The sequence below is a fragment of the Balaenoptera acutorostrata genome, chromosome 1, assembly GCF_949987535.1.
Source record: "Balaenoptera acutorostrata chromosome 1, mBalAcu1.1, whole genome shotgun sequence".
Taxonomy (NCBI): Eukaryota; Metazoa; Chordata; class Mammalia; order Artiodactyla; family Balaenopteridae; genus Balaenoptera; species Balaenoptera acutorostrata.
Genome location: NC_080064.1, coordinates 142,040,313 through 142,052,824, shown reverse-complemented (window position 1 = coordinate 142,052,824; position 12,512 = coordinate 142,040,313). Strand labels below are relative to the sequence as shown.

The 12,512-nt window shown below is 50.3% G+C and overlaps 1 protein-coding gene across 1 annotated transcript in view; it reads right to left on the bottom strand.

The window, feature by feature from the left end:
- The window catches only part of CACNA1E (calcium voltage-gated channel subunit alpha1 E), a 376,346-nt gene that overhangs the window by 305,574 nt on the left and 58,260 nt on the right, over positions 1-12,512 (bottom strand). Inside the window, exon 2 of the mRNA XM_028168021.2 lies at positions 5,133-5,399. Coding sequence (XP_028023822.2) covers positions 5,133-5,399 — 267 coding nt within the window. The remainder of the gene's footprint in view (positions 1-5,132; positions 5,400-12,512) is intronic.

Genomic DNA, 12,512 nt, shown 5'->3' with positions numbered 1-12,512 from the left:
AGGAGATAAAAAGAAGGCCTGCTCTCGTTATTTTCTTCCTCCTCCTCCTTTAATTCATAGTGTGCCCTGCACCTAGCGCAGGGAAAGCAAGTGGAGAGAAGTGGGGAAATAATGACATGCAAACCAACAGACAAAACTATCACATCCAAGACACTTTTGTCTCCATCCTCAAGTCATTTCATTTCTGTCAAACTCCTTCACTCCAACTCGCATTCCAGGCTGCATCCCAATTACAACTGGTCCCCATGACAAGTCCTAGCCTGGTTTCTGGAGGAAACATTTCTCACACCTTATTTCAAGGGCAAAGCCACTAGGCAACATGGAGATTGTCCTGGGAGACTCAGAAAATGAAGACCTTTATCCCGCACCAGTTACAGTTGCTATCTGTTTCACTGCCTCTGTGCCCAGGTACACAGAAGATGTGAAGACTTTCTGCATTATCTGATCACAGGATATAATTACAGACTTCATTCTTGTTAGTTGCCACCCTCTGCCCTAATCAAGGTGCTCTGACTCATGAGCCATTAGAGTTACATCAAACCTGAAATTCTTGCCAGGATTACAGTCTACTATCTTTCACGGTGCAATATATTTATAGGCAACAAAGCAGGAGAAAAGTATATGCCATAATGGGAGATGGGGGAACTAAAGCTTTCAGTAATCTTCAGCAAAATCCTCCAAAAATAATGGATAATTGGCAATGGGAAATTCTCCACAATAAAGCACATAACCTCTGACTCAAAGCCAGAGTCCCTTGGGGCTATAAAGAAATTCTCTGCAACAAGAAATCACGAATGAATATCCACAGGTTCATTATAATGAGCTTCATCAGCTCAGTGGCTACAAACACATTTGATCTTCCGACTTTAAACCATGTTCATTTCCACATGAAACATGTGCTCCCCTGCTGAGATAACCCACACCATCAGTGGGGGAGAAATCTCCCACTGCCCATCAATGGTACAAAGTCAGACATGCCATTTCTTCCCTTCATCCTCTAACCTGGAAAAGTGCAAACGTGTGGGGAATAGCTCACAAACCATGAGGGAGACCCTGTAGATCCACAGGGCAACTGGGCCTGGGCACAGAAGGGTTAGAGCCAGTAAGCTTATGACACAGTGAATGCGGGGTGACGTTCACAGCAGCCAATTCCCTGAGAAAAAGAGAACCCTTTTGTTAGATCTATTAGATGAGCAAAAAAGAAAAAGAGGAATCATATAAAATGTAATACCACATTTTAAATCAGATTAGCATTTTCAAAAAGGTTATGGCATCCACTGCAGAAGAGAGTGCCATAAGAAAATAAAATTATCTCCCTGTGCAGATGTAGCTTCCAAGAAAAATGAAACACATTCAGAGTGGGCTGTTGACTTGCCACCATTTTTCTTGCCAAATCTAGGTTATCCTATGCATTTCTTCCCATAAGAACGAGACCTTCCCTGTTAATAACTGGACGAGGTTATCACCACCCCCATCCAAGTCAGAGAGTGGCAAGTATAAATTAAATCATTCCTTCTATTTAACTGATCTTTCCAGGCTAATCTGATTAACGACCAGTATTATGTGGTGTTCAGAGACCACTAACACAGCACACAGAAGTACATATTATCCCCCTAGTTCTACAGTGACTTTTTGCAGCCAATAAAAGATGTATACATCTCAAAAAGTGTACTACATGAATAATCAAAATCCTCAAGCATGTTGCATATGAACATGACAGTTCAAAACAGGTCTTGACATGTGTCCTGAACCTTCCTTTCTGTGAAAATCTGGCCCTTACGTAGAGCACAGAAGTACTTGCCAGACTTGAACGGGCATACTAATCACCTGAGGATCTTATTTAAATGCAGATTCTGATTTAGTAAATCTGAAGTGTGGCTCAGGATTCTGAATTTTTTTAATTGAAGTATAATTGATTTACAATATTACATTAGTTTCAGGTGCACAACATAGTGATTCGATATTTTTATAGATTACATGCCATACAAAGTTATTATAAAACATAGACTATAGTCCCTGTGCTGTACATTACATCCCTGTGACTTATTTATAGTATAACTGCTGGTTTGGACCTCTTAAGCCCCTTCACCTATTTTGCCCCTCCTCCTGCCCCTCTCCCTTGTGGAAACCACTGGTTTCTTCTCTCTGTATCTGGGATTCTGAATTTTTAACAAGCCTCCAGGTGATGCTGGTCTTTGCTGTCTGTGGGAGACAAGAGCCTAGAAGACTTCGTTCACCTGGAACTAAGATCCCTCCCTTCTGGTATGCTGAAATTTCTGAAGGACTCTATTAATAATAATAGCTAGTGTTTACAGGGAATTAGGCAGTTTCTAGGAACCTGACATATATTAATTCATTTAATTCTCCCAGTAACTCATTATTGTCATTCTCATTTTACAGATAAGGAAACTGAGTCACAGAGAAATGAAGTAACTTTTCAAGGTCACAGAGCTGGTGAAGGAACTGAGATTTGAACCCAGACAGCTTAGCTCCCAAGATTTACTGGTAACCAGTAATCACACTGACTCACAGTAAGAAAAAGGAATATAATTCCAGAAAGGAATTACAAAGGAAGAGAGGTGAGACTAGGAACTTCTATGCGGTATTAGAGCAAACACAGAACCCACAGAAGCGCAATGTGTCCACATGGTCACCACCAGAGGGAATATGTATTAGTCAATTACATTGTACAGCCAGGAATAAACAGCAAACATGGTGTATTTTAAATTTGCCAACAGGGCTCCACTACACACCTTAGCAGATGCTCTCCAAACACTAACAGCCTACATGCTGTAGAAGCACTGTGAAACTTCCAACTATGGGGATGGAAGAGACCACTGGGACGGGGCTCAAGGCCAAGGCACCGAGTAGGATGCCGAAATCAACTCCCTAGTCTCTCCTTTGAGTCTCTTTGGTGCATTCTGGCCGAAGACAAGGAAAGAGCGCAGTGAAACCCACAGTCGCACCTTGCGCCGCTCGCAACTCCTGCTAGAAAAGCGGCGTTTTTGCAGCGGAAGAGAAAACGTGAAAAGCGGCGAACGCGTGGTGTAGGAAACGAGCTTAATTTCCCCGCCCGGGAGCCTGGGCCCAGCCGGAAGTGCCCGAGGTGCTGAACCCCGGGGACGGTGGAGCCCAGGCCGCGGGGCAGTTTCGGTGGCGCTGTCCGAGGTACCAACGCTGGCTGCGGGCACACTCTGCCACCCGCGCGGCGGCTGGGGCGGCTTTGTCTACCGCCGGGAAACGGGAGGGTGCCTGTCTAGGTAAACAGGCCCCTAAGAGAGGGGCACTGTAAAGCAGCACCTGGTGGGTGGGAAATTTTAGAGAATTGTAGAAGATGGGCGGGCGGGGAAGGGGGTGCCGCTGAGGAAATCTGTAGGGACCTGATTAGAGCAGTGTTCACAGCCGCAGCACGAAAACACAATGAGAGCTGTCGCTTTGTGCAGCGCACCGGCGGGCGGGACTGCAGGGACGGACCCTCCCCCGTCCCCCTCACCCTAGGTAGGTTTAACTCTGGTACTGTTTGGCCCCAGGATCACTCTGTGCGGGTAGGAGAAGGAGGGGAGTGCAGGGAGAAGGAGAGAAGAAGCCCAGCCAGTGGTGGCGGTGGGAGGATTTGAGCAGCAGCAGGAAGGATATCTGCCTAGAGATGCTCCTCCGTTTCTAATGAGGGGTACTGCCTAGAAGCACCACGAGCCAGCCAATCGCCATGCTGCTGAGGCAGGGAACTAGGGAGGAAAGAGGGGAAGGCCAGAGACTAGGGTGGGGGTAGCAGGGAGATGCCCAGGCCCCGAGGGGAGTGAGCCATGAGCCTCGCTGCTACTAGAGACCCAACGTGTCTCCAGCTGTCTCCCTGCTGCACACCTGGAGGGTGGGGGTGGGGAGGAGGGAGGATAGGGAAGAAGAGGAGTGGCCTCTTTTGCAGGTGCATCCCTCCCAAGAAATCTCTCTCCACAAGCATCAAAGTCCCATGTCTCCAAGCCTACCCCCATATATAACACCATCCCATGGGCTTGCTCCCTACTCATCCCCCTCACCATCCAGCAACCCCCAATTCGTAGAGACCTTGCCAGACGCCCATATTCTTAGTGAAGAACGAGGCAGTGAGATGCCTAATCAGCAGCCTGCATTTGGTGCACTTCATTAAACCTGCAAAGAACCTCCCTCTATGCCCGTTCACCCTGACACCATTACCATCAGAGATTGCCCCCACCAGCTCTTTGTGGAGAGCAGTTCCTCTGGAACTAGGGAGAGACAGACTGCTTGCACACCTCTGGGCTCAGCTGATGCAGCACCCTGCTGATGAATTCAGGCCCAGCAGATCTGCCTGGATCCTGGGCACTAGGAGAGCACTCAGCTGGTGAAGCATTAAGAGGCAGGAGTACCCAACCCAGGACTAAGGAAAGGATGGGCCCTGATGAGTTGCTCTTTCGTGGCCGAGAAGAGAGCCCGAACGCTGCGTTGTTTGGTTTGTGTCATTAGAGATTGCCTCCCCTGACACACTCATTCACTCCACTTCCAGTGGAACTTAAACTCAGTCCCCAGCAGAGTTAGCTGGGTCCCAAGCCAAACGCCTGCGTTATTTATCCATTTGTCAACTTGTCTACAGGGTTTTGGCTCAGAGCTCTTGAAGCTTCTGAACTGATAAATCCCCTCATGGAGTCTTGACTTTCCTACAAGCAGATAGTGTAGGTGTCTTCCCGGCTGGTGGGTATGGGGGCAAAGGGGATGGCTTAAAGGGAGGGAAAAGGGGGGCTGAGTATGAAAGAAAACCCAGAGATTAGGGGCAACCCATTCTATGCAGCTTGTGAAGGGACTAGGGGGCTGAGAATCGAATAAAGCCCAGCCGCGAAAGGGGCAGACACCACAACACCACGCACCCAGGGATGCTGGAGACTTCCACGTAGGAAATATCAAAAACCAAAAGTCTTACCTTGCAAAACACTAGTGCCCACATCGGTTTCTACAGCACCAAGCTTGCCTCTTAGGTGCACCAAAGTACAGAGTGCACTTCAGCAAAGAGGCAAATCGGCACCAGGAAAGGAATGGGGGTGCAAATTCCATGCTAGGTTTCCCCCCTTACCCGAAGAAATGCAAAGGGGGAGAGGGGAGTGATGGTGGGCAAGAAAGGATATGGCCAATCGATGAGCTTCTTGGCGTATTTCCTGACAATGTTATCTTCTCCGAAGATGAACAGGGATCTGTTGACGGTGAAACAGTTCTGCCGGACGGGAATAGGGTTGTACAAAGCCATAGTCCGCGCCCTCTGCGCTTTCGACTGCTTGTAGGCGGCCGCCGGCCCGGAGGCCGGCACGGGGGTTCCTTGCCGGTTCCTGCTCTGGTCCGAATCTCCATCTCCCGACCCCGGCCTGCCGACCACCGCCTCCCCGAAGCGAGCCATCCTGAAGTTTAAACAGACAGAATACACACAAAGGTGATCGTGGCCGAACACCCGCACACAGCAACAAGCAGAAAGACACACGGAGTCTCAGAGCCGCATCCAGACGGACACGGGGACCACCGCCTCCGGGGAGCCTCGCGAGCTCTGCGGAAAGGCGGCAGCAGCAACCCCGCCGCTCTGAACTGTTGAATCTAAATACAACCTCTGCGAAGCTCCATTCCTCAAGGAGGAAAAAAAGGGGGGAAGAGCTTGGGTGTGCTCGGTTTCTGGAGGCAATTTTTTTTTTTTTTTCAAAATGCCAGTGTGTGGTGGCGTGCAGGGACTGGAGAGGAGACGGGTGGAGTAGGCTGCTCTTCAAACATAGCTCCTCTTCTGGCAGACGCACCACCTAGTTCTGGGAGAGAGGCAGGCACCGGCCCGCTAGGTAACAGTTTGATAATTTATTGGTGGGGGGAGGGGAAAAATGAAAACAAAAGAACTTTTCAAAAAAAAAAAAAAAGACAAGGACGAGGTTATGGTGACATGCTTTGTAACACCAGCCCCCGCAAATCCATCTGAGAAATCCCACAGCCAAGACTTGGGTCTTTAAATCTGCCAGCACAGACGCATCCAAAGGTTGAGAGAGAGAAAGGGAGAGAGGGGTGAGAGCGGTATTGAGGTTGCTGCGTAAACCGCAACGCCCAAAATATCAAAATAAGAAGTCGATCCAACCAGAGAGGGACAAATGACTTCAAAGCTCCTGCGCTTGGGAGAGAAGTTGAGCAGCATCCAGAGAGCAGCGAAGCCCGAGTGCCAGCATCCGCCCGGAGCGCTCGCCGCCGCCGCCGCCGCCTCCCCGGATCAGCATGCAACAGCGATCCGCGGCTGCGCCGGGGAGAGGGCGGGAGAGCGGGAGCGGGCGGGCGGGCGAGCACTTGGGCGAGGGAGGAACAGGTTGCAGCCGAGCCCCGCGGTAGCCTGGCACGGGAGTTGTCCAAGGACCGGACTTGCTCACTACCGACTCAGTCGTCCTCTTCTACCCTGGCAGCCCCACTCCGAGGAGCAGAGGAGAAGAAGGGGGAGGCCAGGAGGGGGAGAGCGAGCGGAGCGCAGAGGCGCAGCCAGGCGCGCACTGAAGAGCCAGGAGAAGCGGGGGCGGGGCTGGCGAGCAAGGGCGGGGCGGGGATGGAGCCGGAAGGGCCCGGCCAACCGCTGCAGGAGGTTCCTGGGACCCGAGGCTGGCTTGGGCTACTGATCGATGTAGCCAGAGGGTAGCGGGCCCCCTCTGCAAAGATCCAGGCAAGAATCGCCTTTCCCCAAGTACTGCAGAGAGGAAACAGGCTGGCTCAGCTGGCGGCGCGGCGGAGTCTCCGCCTGAGAGCCGAGGCCTGGCGGGGGCGCACACGCACGCGCGCACGCTCTCGCGCCTCCCGTCCCCGCCGAGAGGCGCCCGCCGGGGCTGTGCCCCGCGCAGTGACCGGCGCGCCGCCGCCCTAACCGGGAGTCGAAGCCTTTGCGCTCTACGCGCCCTGCGCCGGGGCCGGGTCGCCGCGCCTCCGCACCTCCCAGGCTCCGAGAGCGCTGCCCCAGGGTTTCCGCAGAGAAGGCAGCACCCTCTTCTGCCCAAGTCCCCACTTAGCAGCCTGGAGGTCCCACGAGGGGCGCTAGGACCTATGGGGGCTCCGCCACTCTGGTGTTGGAGCCAGCTCTGACGGGAGCTTCTGCACCCCGCCCCTCTCCAAACGCGATCTGGGACGACCTCTTGGGTTTGGCTCTAATAGAGCCCTGTATCTCTGGGATACTGAGTTCCGAGGTAGTGAGTTCTAGGCTAAAACTACCTTCTCAATCAGGGGGATCCTCCCACCCCTATCTTTTACCCCTAAGTCCTCTCCACTGACTTCCTCAAACCCACCCCAATAATGAAGAAAAAATAGAATTAGTGTCTGAGCTGCAGAAGCGGGAATGGTGGACTTCACGTCCCAGAGAACGAGTCCCTGGGTTTAGCAACCAAGCCCTTACGCACAGGTGAGTCAGTGGTTTGCACTGAAGATAGGTACCAGCTGCCCCCGTGCTTTGGCCTGAACGCACAGCCCTATCCAAATCCTCCCCACCTGAGCCATGGAAGGGGGTGGGGGACAGAGAAAGGAAACAAAAGACTGACCAGAGGCTGGAAATCATGGGTGAGTGTGGATTCGTGGGTGTGGAAGACAATGTCGGTGTGTGAGATTAACTGGTGAGAAGAGAGGTGACATCTGAGTGAGAGGCAGCGTGTGTTCCTCCGTGGATGTGTGTGTGTGCTGGGCAAGGCCATGTGAGCACTGACACGGGTCTGCTGTGTGAGAATGTATGTGAGTGTGTGTCTGTGTGAAGGGAAAGTCTCTGGTGCTGGAAAATGAAAGGAATGGTCTCAACACGTCCTCCCCCAGCAGGCACTGCTGCCCTTGGGCATGGCGTGTTGACCTTTTGATTCAGGAAGGCCCATTTTAAGCCAAATTACTATTCGAGGTGAGTCAGAGTATTTTGCTTTCCAATTACTGCCTTACTCAGTCCTTCTACCTACCTCAATTGGAGGGTCCTTTTCTGCCTGAATACCTAGTCAGAGTGAAAGGGAAGGCGATACTATGAACCCAAAGTCCCGTCAGCTGTCAGTCATTTAGAACCAGTCACAAGTGGCTGTCTCAGTAGCCCTGTAAACTATACAGGATTAGAAAAGACTTTCGGAAATGATCAAATCCATGCTTTCAGAGGTAGGACCATAACCCATAGCACAAAATTCATTCAAATCATTTGACAAATATTTCTGAGCCCTAGGCACTGTTTTAGGAGCTGAGAGCAAAATCATGAACAAAATAGATGATGATAAAAATAAAGTATACGCTTCTGGGGTTAAATTAGATTGTATAACTTTACTGGCTAGAATGCTTGATGGACCTCATTCTCATGCTGCAACTTCATCCCTCTACTTCGTGTCCTGGCCTTTGCAGGCTACAGGGTGGCATGCCTGTTAATTCTCAGAGGAAGCAGGGCTCACCAACCTATTACCGCCTGGAAGAAGTTCCTGGAAGATCAGGAACCCTTGGCTTGTGTCTTCAATGTCACCTACTAAGCAGAGATCCAGTACTAATTCCTTTTGCTCTCTCTACAATGTCCTGTGTTCTCTGTTGCTGCTATAATTCTAGGGACCTAGAATTCCCAAGACAGGATATTATTCACGGAAATGTGAGGACCCACTGCAGTTGAAGCTTACCTTCCTACCTTCTCAGGAGGCAGGGATCACAAATGCACGTGTTGGGGATGATGTAAAGCGTGCTGGGGAGCGTGAGCACCTCTGTAGGGGAGTTAAAAACTGGAAATTCCTAGAGGGTGGAGCCCAAGAGGACAAAGGCAAACATGATGGCATAAATGGCTTTGGGAATGGACTTGGCCTAAGGACAGTAATGCTGGGAAGGAGGCACGCTCTCATATTCACCTCCACCTGGCTGTCACAGCTCTTGGGCCCTTTGAGATCTGTGAACTTCTTTCCTGCTTTCCAATGCCCCCATTCTCCCAGTCCCCAGAGGGCTACAATTTTAATGGCTGAACAATATCTTATGTGTCTTCAATCGTTTTCACTTTATGTAAATCTAACTCCAAACCTCTGAGGTCAGCCTGGCAACACATGTACTACAACCCTGATTTGGTGGACAAATTAGAGTTTCAGAAATGTTAAGTAGTTTGTCCACATCTGATAAGAGGCAGATTTTAGACTTCTAACAGATCTTTCACCTGATGGCTTTTTCCAATACCCAGGCTAATTTCTCAGGGGCAGTAATAGTGTAATCCCAAATTGTTCAACATCAAGAGAAGAAACTCTGCAATCACGCTAAACCTATGGGAATGCTGGGCTTACCATCCTCAAATTGAATCTGATCAATGGCCAAATGCTCCTGGGACCACGCTGGGAAGATGCTTAACTGGGAACACATCTACTGCCCTCAAGATCCAGGAGGATCCTTAGAAAAAACTTCAGATTAGGTCACTGCCGTAATGCTCTTTGTAAGGGGAACTTGGTGGGCATTCTCCTTCCCATGTCCGTAATTCCAGAGTCCTCTTAAAGACCCACAAATGGAAATGTAAAAAATCAGCAATTGGTCAGAACTCTGATTGGAAACCGGTTTCCTAAAATCCCTTTCCAGCCCAGGAGGGAGAGCAGCCATATTTTCATGTTGTTAGAGCACCATCTACTGGTCATTTGTGAGCATATCCCTCTGAGCTCAGGTACTTGGCAGCCTAGCACCTCAGGCGCCACACCTCAGAGCCTAGACATTCCTAGACGTGAGCTCTTGTCACCAGCCCTCTACTCCTGTGGTACTTTGTTGAGGCCCAAGCCCCAAAGTTCACCAACAATGCAATCAGCCATCTCACAGTACTTGAAACGTGCAGCCCCACACACTGGGCACATGGGTACAAGGTACACACACACACACACACACACACACACACACACACACACACACGAGTTAAGACGGTGCAGCCAAAAGGTCTACATGTCTTCCTGCAAGAAATGACCTGCAAACTAGAAACCCAAAAGGATCCAAGGAAACAAGTGAAAAACTTTCCTGGAGTATGAATCCCATGCAGACAGTTCAATTTCAAAGCATTAACCCCGCAACTCCTCTACTCCAGGGCACCATTCAAAGTGCAAGCAAGAGAGAAGCTGACTGGTTGGGGGTCCCTCCAGCATCCTCTGCAAAAGGAAGGAAACAAGGTTGCCACGCTCCCCCCAGACCAGGCAGGCCATGGGAGTTTGTACCAAGATGGAGAGATGTGAGTGGCAAAGATGGAGAAGCACTTAGCCTATTTCCCTCATTCATAAAGCTCTTCCCAGATCTGTCAGGTCTTGGGCCATCTTCACAGGAGATTTCAGCCCACCACTGGGGAGTCTGCACACCTTCGCCTCATCTAAAGGTGTGTGCCCTCCCACCAGCCCCACTCCCTCATCTCCCCTTACCTGGCCAGTTCCACTCGGATAGCTTATGCTTAAGTGATCAGGGCCCCTTTTGTTCTATTTTTCCCCTGTTGAGCCTTTCCAAGAAATAGACTCTTATGCAAAGCATTGCTCTAAGGAACATAATGCAGAGAGGATTTGGGATTGGGTTTTAAGAAGAAAAGTTGGCAGGAGACCATGTGCAGATTCATAGCAGAGCAGAGGAGCATTATGGTGATGCAGACATCTTGGGATTCTGGCAGCTTCCACAATACCTTACAGCCCTGACTTGGGTGAAAACATAACCTCACATCCTTATGTAATGTCTGTCCCTAGAACCGGCATTTCTCAAACCTATGCCTGAGAAACCGCACAGCTCCAACCCTCTATCAGCTAACTATAGATGTGCAAAGTTTGCTAAAAAATATTTTTTAAACCATTCATTTACGACAACTCAATATTTCCTGGGTGCCAACCGTGGTAATGTTATCTCACTGCATCTTTGCTGCAGGACTGTTGAGACACATTCTATTACCTGGGGCCCAGAGGTCAGGGACGTGTCCAAGTGCACAGACACAGGAAACAGCAGAGCTGCATCTCCTGGTCATGAGGTCAGGATTCCTTACAATGTGTGACCACTCTTAACATACTGCATGTCAGGGTGATGTTTTCCTTGCTTAAGACTCCGGTCACAGGCATGATCTTAGACCTTGGAGAAGTAAGCCATGACCTTGAGCCACAGAGTCTCCCAGAGGGTTAAATTTCTAAGGATGCCCATCACCTGTCCCACAGGGCTGTTATGAAGATTAAGTTACTTAATACATATCAAGCTCTTAGATCAGTACCTGGCACACAATAAGTGCCGCGTAAGTGTTTGTTAACTACATTTTAGCTGTGACCACGGTACACACAGCAAACACCGCACATCTGACAGCTTTCTGCTTCTGAAAGCAGACTTCAGAAGTGCATCCCACGGGTGGCTGTGGTGTGTGCAGGATAGATGGAGGTGGAGAGAAGTGTAAGTGCCTGAGACTTAGAAAGACGAGGGAAAAGAGAAAAGAAAGCAAAATATTAGAGACCAGAGTCTGAAGACCCCAAAGGTCTTGATACCTGGGAGAGTCGTGCTTGTTTACTTCTTCGTGAATTCATAAACCCATTGAACAAATAAGCACTAACCCCTTTTAATGTGCCTGGCATCGTTCCCAGGGATTCTGAGTGTCAAGGATAAATTAAGACACAGTCATGGCCCCTAAAAGCTTACGGTTTAAAAGAGGAGAAGGGGAAAACGTCCTTATGAAGAACCCTAAGAGGAGGCAGAATGTGGCGTGCACCCTAAGAGAGCACGGGGTGTGGGGTGGAGGAAGAGCCGAGGAGGGAGGCGTCCCCTCGGGCTGGGGCTGGAGGCAGCTGGGAAAACAGAAGAATCAGTGGCACCCCCTGAAAGAGACAGCACTGGAGACCTGGAGAAGCGCTGGGGGACACAAGAGCCTGGGCGTGCAGGGGATGAAAGGTAGGGAATTCATTAACCATCAGCATCTTTATTTTCTTTCAGTGTATCTAGGATCATAAACGAGTCTAGTATTACCACTTCAATCCTTTGTTTTCCATTAGATGAGGTCACTTTTCGGCCTGGACAAAAGTCAAACTTAAAAGACATTAACCCCTATTGGGAAAGTCATTTTGGAGGTTCCGTGTCTAGCCCCAGACAGCCAAGGATGCCTGCCCCATCCCTGTGCACCTCAGCTCCCACCCTCAGTGTCCAGCCCTGCTGTCCGGCCGAGGCAGAGGACGGCAGGACCACTCCGCAGAGCTCCAGCTCTGACCGACAGGGGTGAGCCGAGGGTGCCTCGCCATCTAAGGGTAAGAACAACTGATGGAAACAAGCCCATTCATCTGCCCCCTTGGCCTCTTGACTTGGAAAGCAAACTACAGCCCACACATTGCAAAGCTTGCTCAGCCTGGGTGGGCTCGGGCTGATGCATTCATTCAACAGACAGAAAATGGGAGCCTTCCACGTGTCAGGCGTGGCGTCGTGCCGAGGATCAGAGGGCGCTGGGCTGCATCCTGCACTGACTGGCCGCTCCTGACCCACTCACTCCCCACGTTTCACTCTTGAAGAAGATGTCCCACCAGCAGGGAAAAAAGCAGCTCAGAGCCCAAACAGAGCCT